The 21,517-nt window shown below is 40.8% G+C and overlaps 1 protein-coding gene across 1 annotated transcript in view; it reads right to left on the bottom strand.

The window, feature by feature from the left end:
• The window catches only part of atp8b5b (ATPase phospholipid transporting 8B5b), a 117,472-nt gene that overhangs the window by 58,023 nt on the left and 37,932 nt on the right, over window positions 1-21,517 (bottom strand). The window contains exons 10-13 of the mRNA XM_072251783.1: window positions 18,237-18,325; window positions 17,123-17,319; window positions 8,925-9,133; window positions 6,312-6,355 (exon numbers count right to left, since the gene is read on the bottom strand). Coding sequence (XP_072107884.1) covers window positions 6,312-6,355; window positions 8,925-9,133; window positions 17,123-17,319; window positions 18,237-18,325 — 539 coding nt within the window. The remainder of the gene's footprint in view (window positions 1-6,311; window positions 6,356-8,924; window positions 9,134-17,122; window positions 17,320-18,236; window positions 18,326-21,517) is intronic.

Genomic DNA, 21,517 nt, shown 5'->3' with positions numbered 1-21,517 from the left:
ACAGCACAATACAGGCCCTTTGGCCCACAAAGTTGTGCTGAACATGTCCCAACCTTAGAAATTACTAGAGTTACACATAGCCCTATATTTTTCTAAACTCCATCTACCTATCCAAAAGTTTCTTAAAAGACCCTATTGTATCCACCTCCACCACCGTTGCCAGCAGCCCATTCCACGCACTCACCAATCTCTGCTTAAAAAAACTTATCCCTGACATCACCTCTGTACCTACTCCCAATAACCTTAAACCTGTGCCCTCTTGTGGCAGCCATTTCAGCACTGAGAAAAAGCCTCTCACACAATCGGTGCCTCATATCATCTTGTACACCTCTATCAGGTCACCTCTCATCCTCCGTCACTCCAAGGAGAAAAGGCTGAGTTCACTCAACCTGTTCTCATAAGGCATGCCCCCCAATCCAGGCAACATCCTTGTAAATATCCTCTGCACCCTTTCTATGGTTTCCACATCCTTCTGTAGTGAGGCGACCAGAACTGAGCATAGTACTTCAAGTGGGGTCTGACCAGGGTCCTATATAACTGCAACATTACCTCTTGGCTCCTAAATTCAATTCCACGATTGATGAAGGCCAATACACTATATACCTTCTTAACCACAGAGTCAACCTGCGCAGCTGCTTTGAGCGTCCTATGGACTCAGACCCCAAGATCCCTCTGATCCTCCACACTGCCAAGAGTCTTACCATTAATACTATATTCTGCCATCATATTTGACCTACCAAAATGAACCACTTCACTCTCATCTGGGTTGAACTCCACCTGCCACTTCGCAGCCCAGTTTTGCATCCTATCAATGTCCTGCTGTAACTTCTGACAGCCCTCCACACTATCCACAACACCCCCATCCTTTGTGTCATCAGCAAATTTACTAACCCATCCCTCCACTTCCTCATCCAGGTTATTTATAAAAATCACAAAGAGTAAGGGTCCCAGAACAGTTCCCTGAGGCACACCACTGGTCACCGAGCTCCATGCAGAATATGACCCATCTGCAACCACTCTTTGCCTTCTGTGGGCAAGCCAGTTCTGGATCCACAAAGCAATGTCCCCTTGGATCCCATGCCTCCTTACTTTCTCAATAAGCCTTGCATGGCGTACCTTATCAAATGCCTTGCTGAAATCCACATACACTACATCTACTGCTCCACCTTCATCAATGTGTTTAGTCACATCCTCAAGAAATTCAATCAGGTTCATAAGGCACGACCTGCCCTTGACAAAGCCATGCTGACTATTCCTGATCATATTACACCTCTCCAAATGTTCATAAATCCTGCCTCAGGATCTACTCCATCAACTTACCAACCACTGAAGTAAGACTCACTGGTCTATAATTTCCTGGGCTATGTCTACTCCCTTTCTTGAATAAAGGAACAACATCCGCAACCCTCCAATTGTCCGGAACCTCACCCATCTCCATTGATGATGCAAAGATCATCGCCAGAGGCTCAGCAATCTCCACCCTTGCCTCCCACAGTAGCCTGGGATACATCTTCTCTGGTCCCGGCGACTTATCCAACTTGATGCTTTCTAAAAGCTCCAGCTCAACCTCTTTCTTAATATCTACATGCTCAAGCTTTTCAGCCTGCTGCAAGTCATCACTACAATCACCAAGATCCTTTTCCATAGTGAATACTGAAGTAAAGTATTCATTAAGTACCTCTGGTATTTTCTCCGGTCCATACACACTTTTCCATTGTCACACTTGATTGGTCCTATTCTTTCATATCTTATCCTCTTGCTCTTCACATACTTGTAGAATGCCTTGGGGTTTTCCTTAATCCTGTCTGCCAAGACCTTCTAATGGCCACTTCTGGCTCTCCTAATTTGTTTCTTAAGCTCCTTCCTGTTAGCCTTGTAATCTTCTAGATCTCTAACATTACCTAGCTCTCTAAACCTTTTGTAAGCTTTTCTTTTCTTCTTGACTAGATTTATTACAGCCTTTGTACACCACGGTTCCTGTACCCTACCGTAACTTCCCTGTCTCATTGGAACGTACCTATGCAGAACTCCACACAAATATCCCCTGAACATTTGTCACACTTCTTCCATACCTTTCCCTGAGAACATCCGTTCCCAATTTAAGCTTCCAAGTTCCTGCCTGATAACCTCATAATTCCCCTTACTCCAATTAAACGCGTTTCTAACTTGTCTGTTCCTATCTCTCTCCAATGCTATTGTAAAGGAGATAGAATCATGATCACTATCTCCAAAATGCTCTCCCACTGAGAGATCTGACAGCTGACCAGGTTCATTTCCCAATACCAAATCAAGTACAGTCTCTCCTCTTGTAGGCTTATCTACATATTGTGTCAAAAAACCTTCCTGAGCACACCTAACAAACTCCACCCCATCTAAACCCCTTGCTCTAGGGAGATGCCAATTGATATTTGGGATATTAATATCTCCCATCCCGACAACTCTGTTATTATTACACTTTTCCAGGATCTGTTTCCCTATCTGCTCCCGATATCCCAATTACTATCGGGTGGCCTATAAAATACATTCAGTAAAGTTATTGACCACCTCCTGTTCCTAACCTCCACCCACAGAGACTCCGTAGAGAATCCCTCCGTGACGTCCACCTTTGCAGCCGTGACACTATCTCTGATCAACAGTGCCACACCCCCACTTCTTTTGCCTCCCTCCCTGTCCTTTCTGAAACATCTAAAACCCAGCAATTGAAGTAACCATTCCTGTCCCTGAGTCATCCAAGTCTCTGTAATGGCCACCACATCATAGCTCCAAGTACTGATCCACACTCTAAGCTCATTCGCTTTGTTCACAATACTTCTTGCGTTAAAATAGACACATCTCAAGCCACACACATCAAAGTTGCTTGAATTTCCAGCATCTGCAGAATTCCTGTTGTTCACATCTCAAGCCGTTGGTCTGAGCGCGTCCCTTCTCTATCACCTGCCTATCCTCCCTCACAAACTGTCTCCAAGCTTTCTCTATTTGTGAGCCAACCGCCTCTTCCCCTGTCTCTTCAGTTTGGTTCCCACCCCCCAACAATTCTAGTTTAAACTCTCCCCAGTAGCCTTGGCGAACCTCCCCACCAGGATATTGGTCCCCCTGGGATTCAAGTGCAAGTTGTCCTTTTTGTACAGGTCACACAGTTTTAGATATATCTCACCCAATTCTTCTACCCAACCAGTTTGATATCATCTGCAAATTTACCATTTTGCATCAATCCCTAAATTCTATTACTATAAACAGAAATGTCCCCAGCTTAATGTTTTTGGTTAATATTTCTCCTAATGTGATAAAATTCTGCTGATGACTATTTTTTGTCCCCTACAGAAATTGGACCTTCTTATCAAGAGTGAGGTGTTCCACCACAAAGCTGGGCAGAAAGTCAAGACTGAAGTTCTGAATTGGGTACGACTGTGCTTCTGCATTGGTAGCCTCAAGGAAATGCCAGCTTGGGAAAATCATTCGGCATCTGCCAGGTAAACCTAATAAGGGGAGGTTAATTGTGTTACCAGCACAGCAGTGTAGCAGTTAGCACAACACTTTACAGCATCAGTGAACATCAGTTGGGGTTCATCTCCCTGCACTATCTGTGAGGAGTTTGTACGTTCTTTTTGTGTCCGTGGGGGTTTCCTATGGGTACTCTGGTTTCCTCCCACATCCCAATGATGTACAGGTTAGGATTAGTAAGTTGTGGGCATGTTATGTTGGCATCTGAAGCATGACGGCAGTCAAGGGCTGCCCCCACCACACCTTCAGACTGTGCTGGTCGTTGATGCAAAAGAGACATTTCACTGTATGTTTCAATGCTTCAATGTACATGTGACAAATAATGGTAAATTTAAAAAAGAGATCTTTATCTTTATGGACTGGAACTCTCTTATTTCCTATTGAATTACAGCATATTTTTAACTCTTAGAAAATAATTCTTTAAAAAGTTAGAATTTAGTTTTGCAATAGTTATTAAGTGTTTAATGGCATGGAACATGTCCATCAATGCCAATGCCAATCCCATTTTCTTTTCCTATCCATGTATCTGTCCAATTGCTTCTTAAAGGCTGTGATTGTACCGTCCTCTGCTACCTCCTGTTTGTGGATGTCAGAGGTAATCAATCTTCCTGACAACTTCAACAGCTGGTAAGCTGTTATTTGTCTTGCAAAGCATTTCTGGTGCTGTCTGCGAGTTTTTATCAGGATTGTTGTACATTATGTTGTGCCTCACTGGACAACTGACTGCTAGTATCCTGGAAGAGGACTGCACCCATGGAGCTGCTCCAGGGAGGAGTGGGCTTCAAAGACCCAGACAGCCTTCAATGACAGCTGATGTTCTGGACTACAGTTCAGGTTCTCTTAGTCCTCTTAGCATGTTAATTCCATAAAAAAAATTCATGAGCTTAATCAGAACATCTTCTCCTTATTTAATTCTTTCTACTAGGTTACAGGAGGCCCTCCAATGCTCAGGGCTGACCATGGACATTGTGACCTAGCTGTTATATTAGGTTATAATAGTGCAGATATTCTCACATTTACCGCTGTTAACCATCAATCATAAAGCAGTGAACCCCTTTTGTTCAAAATCTTCCCTCATTGAAAATGTTTGAGGAGTACAGCATTTATACCCTGTGATAGAGAAAAGGTGGCAATTTATTCCATGTCAGGAGGATGTACAAATTGGGGGGGGGGGGGGTTACATGTATAGGATGACAACCCAATGAGCTTCCTGTAAATGTCTTTGGTGCTGTTGAATTAACATTATGTTTAGAGTGGCTGGTGGAATACTAATCAAGAACATGCTGAGCTTCTGATGTTGGAGCTGTCCTAATTCATGTGATCGCAGAGAATTCCAGGATGTCAAGGCAGTTAGGAGTTGAACTCTCTCATGCTGGAAGATGATCACTCTTGCCATATGTACTAGGCAATGTGATTTGCTGTTCTTCAGTACATGCCTGAAAACTTCCTAGGTCTTACTTCCTGATGCTGATGAATTGCAAATGGAATTGAACAGTGTGCTACCATCAGAGAGTATGCCCACTCTTCACCTTATGATCACCAATAAAGAGGCTGAAGATAGTTGGGCCTAGGACACCACCCTTGGTAGCTCCTGCAGTGGCATTCTAGAGCTAAGATGTTGGGTCTCCATCAATCTCAGTCATCTCCCACTGTGGAGGGATGTCTCTCATTCACTTGGATTGTTTACCTCTTGACTGTTGACTTCACTTCTACCAGGATTTCTTTATGATGTACTCAGTCAAATACTGCTTTGATCTTCCCTTGTGCTTGTCCACATTTAGACCAAGGCTATATTGAAATATGGAGCTGAGTGGTCTTGGCAAAACTCCAACTGGGCATTAGTAAGCAGGGTGCTGGTGAATGAGTACTAATTGGTAACTGTGTTGATGACACCTTCCTTTGTTGTGATGATGAATATTGATTGGATGGGAACTAGTTGGATTTGTCCTGCTATTTTTATGAACAGGAAACACTTGGGAGTTTTCTTCACTTCACTTTATGGATACCAGTGTTGTAAATGATTTGAAATAGTTTAGCTAGAGATATGGCTAGTTAGGGAGTGGAAATCTGATCCTCTTAGTTAATACCTCAAGTTTCAAGTGTTCACCTGAAGTGTTAACTTTGTTTCTCTTTCCACAGATATCGCCAAACCTACTAAGAGTTTCGTGTTTTTTTCTGTTTCTATTTCAGATTTCCAGCATCAGCATTTTTAAAATTATTGATTAGAAAAAAACTATTCTTCATGATACAAATGAGATGCTTGATTAAGTATTAAATCTTAGCTGAGCAGATGGATCTTGATCTTGTTTTAGCCATAACAACAGGATTGATATCACTGTGTGATGATACTTTGATTGGAATTTACGGACACGGAAGAATAAATCCTAGAATCTGGTGTTTTGGCCTTCCAGGTCCACACCATCCCTTGACAACCCATTTATGCTAATCCTACATTAATCCAATTTTTATTCTCTTCACGTTCTCAACTCTCCCCAGATTCTACTACTCACCTATACTGTGCGGAAATTTTACAGTGGCCAATTTACCTACTAACCCCCACAAATTTGGCATGCTGGAGAAACCAGAGCATCTGGAGGAAGCCTCTGTTCACAGAGAGATTGTGCAAAATCCACACAGACGACACCCAAAGTCAGGACTGAACCCAGCTCTGTAGTGTTGTATTCACTAGCTGTGCCACTGCAATCTGTATACAGCACACATTCACTGAAGCATGAGTTATCTGTTATATAATTATCTTCTTTCTATGTTATGTGGAAAATTATAATTCTGAACAAGGAAATGAATCTTACCGCAGTTACCACTGTCCTTTTTCCAGCCAAATCATAAACATTACCTGTTAATACATTAAAAAGATAGGTTTTAGCTTGGTACAAGCGAGAATTATTTGAAATGTAATATTGCTTTCAATGTGAGTAGGATTCATATCTTCCATTCATTATTATTCAATGGCTATAGCTCTCAATATATAAAATTCTTATTTTAAATATTCTGAGCATTTATCAGGCCATGAGGAAATAGCACTAGGATTCCTGGTGATATTATACAACACTATTGACAGACAAGTAACCAATCAGAATTGCTACCCTATTTTAATTGAAATTTTAAATTTCAATCCTTCTTTATTTCAACCCTTCCTTATTTACCGATTCGGATCTTAATGTGACATTTGTTGCATCATATCCAAATCCAATATTTTACAAGAACTGTACAAATCGCTACGTTATTCATGTGTGCAAGCATGGCAATAGCCACGACCCGTACAATGGAGGGGGGTAGTGTTGTGTATCTTTTCATTCACAACATTAGTGGGGGGGTATTTTGTTTTTTCTTTTTTTGTATCTTATCTATCTTTTTTTTCTTTTTGCCTGGATGATTGGGAGGGAGACACATAGCAACATGGTGAAGTTCAAAGAGATTCCCCAGGGAACTATGAGAGTTGAGAAGCTAAGTAATGTTTTAGATTTTAAGAGATAAATATGAAACATTTTTGAATATTTGGAGCCTTTATTTACAGCTCCGATGATAAAGATCTTGGTTCCTTGGGGAAAGTAACAAATATTCAAATTTATTTTTAATCCCATGGAGCATGTGCAAACCTTCCAATATTCAGGCGGTTCTTTTTTTTTTCCTTTTTTCTTTTCTCTTTAGGTAGGAGTATATATTGGGGGGGGGAGGGTAGATATTAATTTCTCATGTACTTACTTTGAAAACTCAATAAAAATTATATAAAAAAAGAACTGTACAAATCCTGTACACAACTTATTTCTGTGAAACATTTTCTTTACCATCAGAGATTACAGAGTGACATGGTGGATTAGAAAATCCATTCTGGCTCCACTAGTTACCCCACATCACAGAGCATAGTGTAATGCAATTTCAGAGAAAGAAAAACAGGTAATAATGCTAAACTTGGAAGTATGGATCTGAATTTACTAACCAATAGAAACACCTATTAACATACTGCTCTAAAAGTAAGGTCTGAACTCCAGGTAATAAAAGGAATTCAGCAATAGCTTTTGAGCAATCATTAGCCGTAAGTACTATACATTATTCGAATTCATCTCAGTTGGGATGCATAACAATCTTATAATTGCGACTATTAACGAAAGTTAACTCTTAACTATTCTTAAGCTCTGTTAGAAAGACTCTACAATTCCATTGAAAATCTTTGATGTATCCAACAATTGTTTTCCTTTTATATATTTGTTTATTCATTTGTTGGTATATTTATTTATTACATGTGACTTTCATGCCAATACGACAAAGTTCTCCTACTTATTGAATTGCTATAGTTCTTGTGGTGAAGTTATTTTGGAATGAGTGCCTCAAGAGGAATTCCTAGATATTGACCTTGCCAAGGTGAAGAATTAGCATTACACTTCCAAAACAAAATGAGGTGTGACTTGAAGGGAACCATGGAGATCCTGGACTAACCAGGCACCTGTTGCCTTTCCCCTTGTAGATTTTCATAATTGTGAGAGGTTCCTTTGAAGATTCATATTTGATATTACATTTATTAAAGCTCCCTTTGTGGCTTCTCTTGACTGGAATGATTCTACACTATACTTTTGGTAACTTGAACCATTTTGACAGTAGGCCTCAGCCAGCTTCGGTTCCTCTGATCACTACCTGGTAAACACCCCAGTAAATACCTAAATTAATATTGCTGAAGGTATTTCAGGGTTAGTTTCAAGTTGTCCCATAACATATGGGGCAATGATGCCTGTTGAGAAGGTGCATGTTGGTCATGAATAGTAAATTAAGAAAGGACTGCCTTTGCTTGAAGGATTGTACCACACAAAGGTGGCAACATTCTAGTAATAAAAAAGGGGTGGGGGGGGGAATGACAACACTGAAAAAAAAACCAAAGCTTTAAGAAAGTATCAATCTTCTATTTTATCATATCTATTAGGATATAGCTTGAAATGATCAAGGAAGCAAACATATATTATCTTGCAATCTTTAATACAAATGAGGAATGTAAAAGAATAATCAGTTATCACTTTTCTATATGAAAATTCAAACTTCAAGACAAAAGTTTAATTACTTTAACCTAATACTTGCACCTTGCATAGATTTAAGAGAGGTTGGTTTGCCTCAAATAGTTGACAGTGTTCACATTATAATTGGATTAAATAGGATTCACAAAGAAAATACTCAGTTGTACAAACTCAAACAAAAAATACTTATTGTGGGCTGAACGTACCAGTTTGATATGTGAGCATTCTTCCAATATTGTGCTGCAGCTTTAAATAAAAACGTGCCTAGAAAATGTTGCAAATGACTAAACATGTCACTTCTATATGACTTCTAAGCATATGCTAGAAATTATAGCAAAGGATCAAAAAATCATGCAGAGTGTTTTCTCAAGGGATCATGAAAAGTATATTCTCGCTCCTTACCATACATTTTGCCATTGATGGTGCACTTGTTAAACAGCATAATATTTTGTGTCAGGGTTCCTGTCTTATCAGAGAATATGTACTTGATTTGTCCAAGTTCCTCAGTTAATGTAGTTGTACGTGCAACTGCAGGAGTATCTTTCTTTGGATAATACATTTTACTATCCCATATGATGTAGTAGCTGCTGCCCAAGCGAATTATTTCAATACTAGGAAAAAAAACAGCAATTTGCAAATTACAAGAATAATTGATTATTTTCATTAAGATGTTATTAATAAATTAATTTCAAGCTAAAACAGTTATCCACCTTGAGTAATATTCTTAATTACTGTTCTCTTTACTGAGGTATGTACTGTAGTATTATGGTAAACCATTCCCCGACATTTACAGAATTGCTCACACTTCAATGACTTCAGGGAAAGAAGATAATTTACTTGCTAAAACAGCTAACATAGGTCAGCTAATGGAGACATCACAGAGGGAGATCAGAATTGTTTTTATCCCCTGAGAATAACAGTTCTGCCCTTCATTGCCAGCATATTCCAGATGATCAAGTGATACAGGGAAACGGAGATCAAGTGTGAAAACTGTCCTTTGAGATAAAAGCTGCACTTGAAGTTAAAGAAGAATTTCTTTAAAATGACAAGAGATGTTATTCATGAACTGCAGCACCAATATTAATTTAGTTACCCGAAGCTACAAGCAGAACAACAATATTTGTGGATGACTCGTGCCATTGAGATGAAGGAATTTTTGTATTTTGGATTTATTTGCTAAACTTAAAGCTGTTTGGGGAAGGTATTGGATTGTGCAGCAAAAAGCATGGTTAACCAAATACTATTTAATCTGTAGGAGTTTATCATGATTGTACCATGCAAGCACAATTAACTATGTTGTTTATTTCCTTGAGAGTAGGTTACGTGGTTGGCACAACATTGTGGGCCGAAGGGCCTGTAGTGTATTGTAAATTTCTGTGTTCCATGTTCCATGGCACATAGTTCAATTTAATTTTGTTTTTCTTTCATTTAAAAAAGGTGATCAGCATTGAAACTGAATGGCTATCAGCTCTAGGTGGAGTCCACTCTCAGGGAAGTGGTCTCAGGGTAAGGGGCCATTTAAAAATAGTATGAGAAAAATATACTTGTGAAGAAGTTTGTTAACCCTTCTGATTCTCACCCTCAGAGGATGGTCAATTCTCAGCTATTGTGTAATCAAGGCTGAAATCCAAGGAAATTTGAATGGCAACGTAAGCCATGAAATTTACTGAATGATGAACACAGATCAGGGAGTCAAAAAACACAGAAAAGTGAAGCACAGGACATCGAACATAGATCTGTACAACATAGGAAAAGACTCATTGGCCCATGATGTTGTGCCAATCAAAGTGAGCTAATGAAACGTAATCCCTTCATGCTCCATATCCCTGTTTTCTGCATATTCATGTGCCTCTCTAAGAGCCTCTCAAATACATCTATCTTTTCAATATCCACCTGGCAGTTCATTCCAGACAACAAAACCTCTTTCTGTCTAAGAGACTTGCTCTGCACATCTCCGTTCAATGTTCTCCCTCTCATCTTACATGCAAGTACTCTACTATGAGAAATTTAGACTTTTGGAAAAAGACTCCAACTATGTAATCTATCCTTGCCTCTCATAATTTTATAGATTTCTATCAGGTTACTCTTGATATATACAGTAGCATAGTGATTAGCACAACGCTTTACAGTACCAGCGATCAGGGTTCAATTCCCACCTATATCTGTAAGGAGTTTGTATGTTCTCTCTGTGACCACATGGGTTTCCTCCAGGTGCTCCGGTTTCATAGGTTAATAGGTCATTGTAAGTTGTCTAGTGATTAGGCTAGGATTAAATCAGGGGTTCTGGGTGGCGCAGCTTGAGGGCCAAAAGGGTCTACTTGGTGCTCTGTCTCAATCAATAAATCAATCAATTAATTCCAATATGTAAAATACCTTTCCACAATAAGAATATCCCTTGTCCTATCTCTGGATTTAATTCTGTTCCCAATACCTATATATCCAAAGCAACACAGACAAACTACTGGAGGAACCCATCAGGTTAACCAGCATCTATCGAAATGAATAAACAGTTGACACTTCAGGCCAAGATCCTTCTTCAGGACTAGAAAGGAAGGGGGAAGAAGACAGAATAGAAAGGAGGAGACTAGCTAGAAGGTGATAGGTGAAGCCAGGTGGGTAGGAAAGGTAAAGGGCTGGAAAAGAAGGAATCTGATAGGAATGTGGAGTGGACCGTAGGCCAAAGGACCCATGAAGTGATAGGCCGGTGAGAAGAGGTAAGAGTGGGGAATAGGAGAGGGGAGGGGTAGGGAATTTTTTTTTACCGGAAGGAGAAATTGATATCCATGCCATCAGTTTGAAGTCTATTCAGATGGAATATGAGGTATTGCTCCTGAAACCTGAGAGTGGCATCATCACGGCATAAGAGGAGGCCATGGATCAACATGTCAGAAAGGGAATGGGAATTGGAATTAAAGCATTTGGCCACTGGCAAGTTCCACTTTTGGCAAGTGCTCGATGAAGCATTTCCCCTAAATTATGACAGATCTCACCAACGTAGAGGAGGCTGTTTCAGGAGCACTGGGCACAATAGATGACCATAGCAGATTTGCAGATGAGGCGTTGCCTCACCTAGAAGGACTATCTGGGTCGCTGAAAGGAGGTGAATGGGTAGGTGTAGCACTTTGGCTACTCTCAGGGAAAAGTTCAGGAGGGACATTAGTGGGAAGGGGGTGAATGGACAAGAGAATCATGGAGAAAGCAGTTTCTACGGAAAGTGGAGAGTGGGAGGAGGGAAAGATATGTTTGATGGCAGGACCAAACTGCTGAGAAATTGACACATACTGGATTTGGTTAATGGTTACCTAGAGCTGAACGTTGTCCCTAGCTTAGTAATACTTGTATTTCCTCATCTTTTACCTTTGAGGATGCTGATCATAATTTCAAGGTCATGACATTGAAATCATTTTTGTAATGTTGTGAGATTATCTGGGAGCAATTATTGTCTCATTTTACCGTGGCAAAACAAGTTCATCGACTGTTTATTTCCGTCCATAGGTGCTCCCTCACCCACTGAGTTCCTCCAGCAGTTTACATGCGTTGTTCAATTTTGTAATGCTGTGAGTATGTAACTGAATTTCTAGGCATTACTCATGAGACTTTTAATATGAGACTCACTAGAAGTAAGTTGTTAGTATTGATGAATTACAAGTTATATATGTGTTGTTGAATTGTTATAGTTGAATTTTTAAGGTCATCACATATAATATAGGTACTATTTATGTGAACCTCACCTTATATCACTTAAAACAGTGCATGAGATTTCATAAATGAAATTGAAGCCAAGATGAAGTCAGTAGCCAACTTATATGTGCTGTGCTATGGCGAGAGTATAAACAGACGGCTGTGAAGGCCAAGTCGTTGGGTATATTTACAATGAAGGTTGATAGGTTCTTGATTAGTAAGCAGGTTAAGGTTATACAGAGAAGGCAGGAGAATGGGGTTGAGAGGGATAATAGATCAGCCATGGTGGAATGGCAGAGCAGACTTGATGGGCCAATAGCCTAATTCTGATCCTAGGTCTTAATGTATTAATATAATGAATAGGACATATGTAGGCCATATGTTTTCCTGACAGCGTCACCACTCAATATCATCATAGCTGTCATAGCTGTACTTTTGTACGGCACTTGTCTTTTATACACGCATATTACTTGGTAATCCTACTGTGCTCCCATCTTCAATCTACCTTTTATCTCCAAAACCATTAAACGGATTATGGCTTCCAAAAAATATATCCATCATTACCTCCAATCAAATGTCCACATTAGTTCAGTCCCTCCCCCCTACATCCACAACACTTCTCACGCCCTCAGTCTCTCAGTTACTTGCAGTTTCCTGGCCCTGACAGCCTTGTTTTCACCATGGATGTTCAGTGTCTATACCTTTCTATTCCCCATCAAGAAGCTCTCAAAACTTTCTGCTTCTTTCTTGACAAAAGAACTACCCAATTCCCCTTGACCACTATCCTCCTCCGTCTGGTGGAACTGGTCCTCACTCTCAACAATTTTTCCTTCAGCTCCTCCCACTTTCGCCAAACTCAAGGGGTAGGCACGAGCACCTGCATGGGCCCCAGCTATGCCTGCCTCTTTGTTGGCTATGGAAAACAGTCCATGTTTGAAGCCATCCCTGGTAATTCTCTCCAACTTTTCCTCCACTGCATTGATGATTGCATTGGTGCTGCTTCATGCACCCATACTGATCTCATCAATTTCATCAACTTTGCCTCTAACTTCCACCCGGCCCGTATACTCACTGGTCAATTTCTGACACGTTCCTCCCCTTTCTTGATCTCTCTATCTCCATTCTCTGGAGGCAAACTGTCAGCCAACATCTTTTATAAATCTACTGATTTCCATGCATATCTGGACTATACCTTTTCCCACTCTACCTCCGATAAAAATTCTATTCCCTTTTCTCAGTTCCTTCACCTCCACCACATCTGCTCCCAGGATGTGGCTTTCCATTCCGGGACATCAGAGATGTCCTTCTTCAAAGAACAGGGTTTCCCTCCCTCTACTATTGATGTTGCCCTCACCCGCATCTCCTTTATTTACCAAACATCCACACTCACCCCATTTTCCCACCACCTTAACAGTGATATTCTTCTTGCTCATATCTACCACCCCATCAGCCTCTGCATCTAACACATCATCCTCCGCAGCTTCCACTGTATCCAAAGATTTCCTACCACTAAACATATCTCTACCTCCCCCTAAGAAGCGAGCGAGACCCAACGCAGACTGGGAGACCACTTTGCTGAACACCTACGCTCTGTCCGCTAGAGAAAGCAGGATCTCCCAGTGGCCACACATTTTAATTCCACACCCCATTCCCATTCTGACATGTCTATCCACGGCCTCCTCTACTGTAAAGATGGACCCACACTCAGGTTGGAGGAACAACACCTTATATTCCGTCTGAGTAGCCTCCAACCTGATGGCATGAACATCGACTTCTCTAACTTCCGCTAATGCCCCACGTCCCCCTTGTACCCCATCTGTTACTTATTTTTATACACACATTCTTTCTCTCACTCTCCTTTTTCTCCCTCTGTCCCTCTGAATATATCCCTTGCCCATCCTCTGGGATCCCCCCCCACTCCTTGTATTTCTTCCCGGACCTCCTGTCCCATGATCCTCTCGTATCCCCTTTTGCCAATCACCTGTCCAGCTCTTGGCTCCATCCCTCCCCCTCCTGTCTTCTCCTATCATTTTGGATCTCCCCCTCCCCCTCCAACTTTCAAATCCCTTACTCACTCTTCCTTCAGTTAGTCCTGATGAAGGGTCTCGGCCTGAAACGTCGACTGCACCTCTTCCTACAGATGCTGCCTGGCCTGCTGCGTTCACCAGCAACTTTGATGTGTGTTGCTTGAATTTCCAGCATCTGCAGAATTCCTGTTGTTTACCTCCCCCTACTTCACGCCCTGGAGGGATCGCTCCTTCCACGATTCCTTTGTTCATTTGTCCCTCCCCACTAATCTCACGCCCCTCCCTTATCCCAGCAAGCGGCCAAAGTGCTACACCTGCCCATTCACCTCCATTCAGGGAGCAAAGTTGTCCTTCCAGGTGAGGTGAAAATTCACCTGCAAATCTGCTGGGGTTGTCTGTTGTGTCCAGTGCTCCCAGTGCAGCCTCCTCTACAATGGTAAATTAGGGGACGGCTTAGTTGAGCACCTGCACTCCATCTGCCAAAAACCGAACTTCCTGGTGGCCAAACATTTTTAATTCTCATTCCCATTCCCGTTTCGACATGTCAGTCCAGAGCCTCCTCTTGTGTTGTGATGAGGCCATCCTCAAGTGGAGGAGCAACACCTTATATTCTGTCTGGGTAGCCTCCAACCTGATGGCATGAATATCGATTTCTCCTTCCAGTACAAAATTCCCTCCACACCCGTTTTCCTCTATTCCCCGTTCTGGTCTTTTACCTCTTCTCACTTACCTATCACTTCTCCCTGAGTCCCTTCCTCCTTCCCTTTCTCTATGGTTCACTCTCCTCTCTTATCAGATTCCTTCTTTTCCAGCCCTTTACCTTTCTTGCCCACCTGGCTTCACATATCACCTTCCAGCCAGACTCTTTCCCCTCACCACACCTTTATATTCTACGTCTCGCCCCTCCCTTCTCAGTCCGGAAGGAGGGTCTCAGCCCAAAATGTCAGCTGTTTATTCATTTCTGTAGTTGATGCCTGATCTGCTGAGTTCCTTCAGCATTTTGTGTGTATTATACTGGAGTCCTTGTTGTCTATAATTGAAAGTTTCCTTGTGGGACTTTAAATTTTAACTGAATGTTTAGTCAGAATTTGAACTGAGAGGAGACCACTAATAACATTGATTGCCCAGTAAGCTTCTATAATGGATAGTTAATTCAAAATGCCCATTTAATACTTTGGCAGCAAATCAAAAATCAACCCAAGGTATCTACAGATCTCAAATCATGAAGCTATTCAAATCTGTATCAAGTTTTAGATTTAAAAATATTTGGACATGGGTTGGAAAGTTTTCAAGGGATGTGCGTCACAGTGGACAAATAGGACAAGTGTAGATGTGCATCTTAGAAACATAGAAACATAGAAGACCCTTTGGCCCTTCGGCCCACAAAGCTGTGCCGAACATGTCCTTACCTTGGAAATTACCTAGGTTTACCCATAGCCCTCTATTTTTCTAAGCTCCATGTACCTATTCAGGAGTCTCTTAAAAGACCCTATTGTATCTTGTACAACATGGACAAGTTAAGCTGAAGGACCACTTCCACGCAGTACTGTATTACCCTTTGATTCTGGATGTTAGTTACTTAGTTATATGTTAGCTGGGGCGGTATGGTAGTGTAGTGGTTGGCACAATCCTTTACAGTACCAGCGACTCGGGTTCAATTCCTGCCGCTGCCTGTAAGGAGTGTGTACGTTCTCCCTGTGACTGCGTGGGCCTGTACATTCTCCCTGTGACCCTGTGGGTTTGTACGTTCTCCCTGTGACCCTGTGGGTTTGTACGTTCTCCCTGTGACCACATGGGTTCGTACGTTCTCCCACAAAGTTATGCCGAACATGTCCTTACCTCAGAAATTACTAGGCTTACTTATAGCCCTCTATTTTTCTAAACTCCATGTACCTATCCAAAAATCTCTTGAAAGACCCTATTGTATCCACCTCCACCACCGTTGCCGGCAGCCCATTCCACACACTCACCACTCTCTAAGTAAAAACTTAGCCCTGACATCTCCTCTGTACCTTCTCCCCAACACCTTCAACCTGTGTCCTCTTGTGGCAACCATTTCAGCCTTGGGAAAAAGCCTCTGACTATCCATAGGATCAATGCCTCTCATCATCTTATACACCTCGATCAGGTCACCTCTCATCCTCCGTCACTCCAAGGAGAAAAGGCCGAGTTCACTCAACCTATTCTCATAAGGCATGCTACCCAATCCAGGCAACATCCTTGTAAATCTCCTCTGCACCCTTTCTGTGGTTCCAACTTCCTTCCTGTAATGAGGCAACCAGAACTGAGCACAGTTCTCCAAGTGGGGTCTGACCAGTGTCCTATATAGCTGTAACATTACCTCTCGGCTCCTAAATTTAATTCTGTGATTGATGAAGGCCAATACACCTTATGCCTTCTTAACCACAGAGCCAACATGCACAGCTGCTTTGAGCGTCCTAAGGACTTGAATGAAGGCACCATATTAAAACAATGGACACAAAAATGAGAGAAAATAGAACAATCAGCATTAGAAGACAAGCACTATGAGAGATAGACAAAGTTTGTAGGAATGCAGACAATGGTAAATAGAACATTATATTAAAAAGCTGGTAAGTTAAAAAAATCAAATCAGTGATAGAAAGGGATATTGCATGAACTACTACATGAAATAGTGGGTGGGGTTGGAGAGTGGAGAGACAATGAGCAGAGAAAGAAAGCTGCTGGTGGAAAAGTGGATGATGCAAGTGGGCCAGAGAGAAACAAAGTGAAGGAGTAAAAAAAAATTAATTACATCAGGAGAAATATGTACAACATGAAGCTAATGCAGAATGAGTTAGCTTATTGATATCTGAGAAGAATGAGATCCATAAGCAAAAAAAGTTAAAATATATTTGGAATAAGAACACCTACCTCACATATAAGGAAATCGGGACAACAGTGTTAAGTATGATCACATATGACCAAAATGTCAGAAATCCTGAGAAGGAAGAATTTGTAATGTCCTCATCCCAAGGCAAGTAGACCTGAAAATGGTATCCTTTGTGATATTCCCAGATACTATTCCCAATAGCCAGCACTGTACACATCATAACAAGGAAGCCAAAAATCTGCAAACAGAAAACAAAATTACTAGTGTTGTTTTGAAAGCAGCAGTCACCCTCCTGTTACTTGTTCAGTTGTTCAGCATCAACTGCGTCAAGATGTAGTAGGACTTTTAAAGATAGCCAATGTAGATTTGAAGTTCTGTCAAAAGAACCTTGTTACGTTTTCTCTATCATGTGGGTCTTATATACCACAGCTACAGTGCCCTAGCAGCAGAGGTAATGAATATTCCGTCCAGGGGTACAGTGCATCAATAAAGTGAATTATTATGTATGTTCCGGATGGCACCAAGCCATTGGACCATTGTTACAGTTGTTTCCTTTCAAGTAAATAGTGCAAAGTCCATTCCATTCGTTATTTATGTCTTGGAATGGGGACGCTTTGAACAAGCAGGATATATTCATTATATAATATTCAATTTCTACCTTCTATTCATAGCAAGAATATTAGCATGGCTTATCTATTTGATATCTGATGTCTAGGGGATCTCAAGGGTGTTGCTGGTGGTGAACAAGTAACATACAAAGTCAGAGAGTGATGACCAATTTTTCACCTTTTCGGGCTGAACACTTACAGTGTGCCAGTATAATAGATCAGCACAAGCCAATATGTTGTTTGTCATTACAGGTAAAATTATGAATACTACTCTATTCCAGCATTGTCAATATTCATTATGTCACCTCTGAGAGCATACCACAAAAATTTAAAGTAATGAAATCAAATAATATGTTAAACTGCATGAGCAGAGTTCCTACAACCAAAATGCCTGTTCCATGTCGATATCTCATATTCCCACAATGCAAGATCCAATTTCTCCTCTGATATTAAAATTATCAATGTTCTGAGTAACTATCTGGTGCAGTTCTTTCAAATATCTCAAATCTATGACAACTCAATCTATATTGGTTGGACGTCTACTTACCCACATTACAAGAATATTCATGAGGCGATCTATTTTGGTTCTTTTAAAAGCAGACAATCCACTATTCTGCATCAATTTGGTGTCTTGACCTTCAATAGGAAGTGATAAGTTAGATGGGGATAATACTGTAAAGCAAAGCATTTAGGTCCTTGGCTTTATAAATGGAGAACAGAAACTGGTTTAAGCCTGCAAATTGATTCCATGGACTTAAATGCATCTTTTATCTACTTTGTCCACATTTTTCTACTTATTATTAGATTTTATTCATCAATGGATTTTCTGTTTCTCAACAACCACCTTAGAATTTCCTACTTCCCCAATATCTTTGCCTTTACATTTCTCTTTCTTGCTTCAAAAATTTCCCCCGACATGCTACTGTTTAATTGGGCTTTTAGCATTAGGCCTTGTTTTTCAAATCTCAATTCACAAGGCATTCTCATCACAGGTTTGAAAGATACTTAAAGACACTGTTTGCAAGGTATCAGAAAGATGAAAATTTCTGATCAGTATTAAAAGCTTTCAGTGCCACATCATTTATGAGGTAGTATTTATTTCGGTGCTGTTGGCAATGGCATTCCACCTGGAAGAACATTCAGCATATCCAGGCTGTTAAACTAACTTTCAGAAATAATTGAAATTGTTAGGCTTTTGATAAGACCAACTGCTTTCCCATATAACCATTTTCCCAAACACATCAAAAAATATTATACTGTACATGGCAGAACTTTAACCCACAACATCAAGATTATCATGGAAGAAGGAATTTCTGCATCAGCGTGTTCCATGAATGCAAAAGATTTTCCAGAAACATCAAAAAAAGATCTGAAAATATTATTTTTTAAAAAGCATACATTCTATCATTGCTGAAGTCTGAGTTGAATGCACAAAATCAAGGTAAAATACAGCACAAAAGAGCATTAAACTTTTTTTTTTAATTGCATGAAAACATGGATCGAAGCCTCATTTTCAAGGGAATGCAGACAACTGCAAAATGTCAAAGAAATTGATGCAAAGTGGTCATCTCAAAGCAGTTCATTGGTCAAGGTCTCAGGAAAATTAGCAGCCCCTGATGGCAAGAACATCCTTATGTAGGAGATCAGTGGGAGGTAAAACGCTGCAAAGGTTTGAATGACCACAGTTTACCATTGAAAAGGAAAAGGAAGGCCATTCACAAGTCTAGCAGTACACTGATAGGAATGATGTTTTACCAGCAGGTGAGGTAAAGAAGTTATGAAGATAGACGTTAGGCAATTATAGTGATGACACAAACATGTAGCCTGATCAATGGTCAAAAATGAAAACAATATTATCTGTGATGTTTCTTGAGATAGGGGGAGAGAGAGAGAGAGTGTGTGTCAGTGGCTTTGGCCTTCACCATGGCTAGTTGGTTATATTTGTGCTTGACTCATTCAAGATACAAGTTTGTTTAATGTCATTTCCAGTACACAAGTGTAAAGGAGGACATAATTATTGTTACTACATATCCCATGCAGCACAAAAAAAACACAATAAAATAAAGAACACAATGATAAAGAATACAATGAACATAAATACATAAGATAGCATATGAATGTCCATGAAGTAACGTATACCTAGAAAAGTGACATTAAGCACCAGAGCATCTGTACAAAAAAGAGACTGACAGGAAGTGGTAAAGTAGTGGTGGTGGGGGATGTAGAGGGGTGAGTTAGTGGGTGGAGGTGTTGATTAGCTTTAATGCTTGGGGAAAGTAATTGTTTATGAGTCTGGAAGTCCTGGCATGGATGCTATGTAGCCTCCTTCCTGTGGGAGTGGGATAAACAGTCCATGAGCAGGGTGGTTGGGATCATTCATGATATTGCTGGTCCTCCTCTGGCACTTTTCTCTATATATGCCCTCGATGGTGTGAAGGCTGGTTGCCTGTGACGCATTGGGTGGTTTTGATGACCCATTGTAGAGCCTTTCTGTCTGCTGCAGTGTGGTTTCTGTACCACAAGACCATAAAATATAAAAGCAGAATCAGGCCATTTGGCCCATCAACTCTGCTCTGCTGTTCCATCATGGCTGATCCATTTCCCTCTCAGCCCCAGTCTCCTGCTTTCTCCCTGTAATCTTTCATGCCCTGATTAATCAAGAACCTATCAACCTCTGCCTTAAATATATCAAATGACTTGGCCTCCACAGCTGCCTGTGGCAATGAGTTCTCTGGCTAAAGAATGTCCTCCTTATCACTGTTCTAAATAGCCATCCCTCTTTTCTAAGGCTGTGGCTTTTGGTCATAGACTCCCCTGTTATAGGAAACATCCTCTCCACATCCACTATATTGAGGACTTTCAACATTTGATGGGGTTTCAATGAGATCCCCCCTCATTCTTCTGAACTCCAATGAGTACAGGCAATGAGCCATCAATCGGTCCTCGTATGGTAAACCTTTCATTGCCAGAAACATTCTTGTGAACCTCCTCTGAGCCCCCTCCAATGTCTGCACATCCTTTCCAAGGGGCACAAAACTGCTCACAATACTTGAAGTGAGGCCTTACCAGTGCCTTCTAAAGCCTCAACATTACATCCTTGCTGTTATATTCTAGTCCTCTTGAAATGAATGTTAACATTCCACTTGTCTTCATCACCACTGACTCAACTGCAAATTAACTCCCAAGTCCCTTTGCATCTCAGATTTTAGAATTTTGTCTCCATGTAGAAATACAATCTTATCTCTTCTACCAAAGTGCATGACCATACACTTCCAATACTGTATTCCATTTGTCACTTTTTCCCTTGAGGAAACCATACTGACTTCGATCTATCAAATTCTCCCACTCACCTGCACACTGGGCATAATTTACTGCAACAAATTAACTCACCTACCTGCTACTCTTTGAGACAAGGAGCAAACTCCTGACAGCACTAGAAGTCGGGATTGAACTGGGTCACTGTGCCAAATCAAATTATGCATGATCATAAAAATGGTAGACTTTATTCATTGGATCTTAAACATCAGCAGGTCTTACAGACAGAAATGATGAGCAAAATGCTAAAGCAGAGATCACATGAACCCACCAGCTTACTATTGTTATCATGATCAAGCCATGAGGTCTATTTGCTGGCTCTGTGCCAATTTGAAGAGAGGGGTGGAATGGGTGGATGATATCAATCAATGCTGCCAGCTATCAAGGAAATGTTGCCGAAGAGATGAAAAGGTTAGACGAAATACAATGAGATGTTCTCATATTTTAGATGTAGATCTGGAGCCTCTGGTTCAGGCTGCTGATGAAGCAAGCAAAATTCAGAACTCTTTTCCC

The sequence above is a fragment of the Mobula birostris genome, chromosome 3 (assembly GCF_030028105.1).
Source record: "Mobula birostris isolate sMobBir1 chromosome 3, sMobBir1.hap1, whole genome shotgun sequence".
NCBI lineage: Eukaryota > Metazoa > Chordata > Chondrichthyes > Myliobatiformes > Myliobatidae > Mobula > Mobula birostris.
Note: the sequence above shows the minus strand (reverse complement) of the source record. Positions and strands in the feature narration are given on the sequence as shown.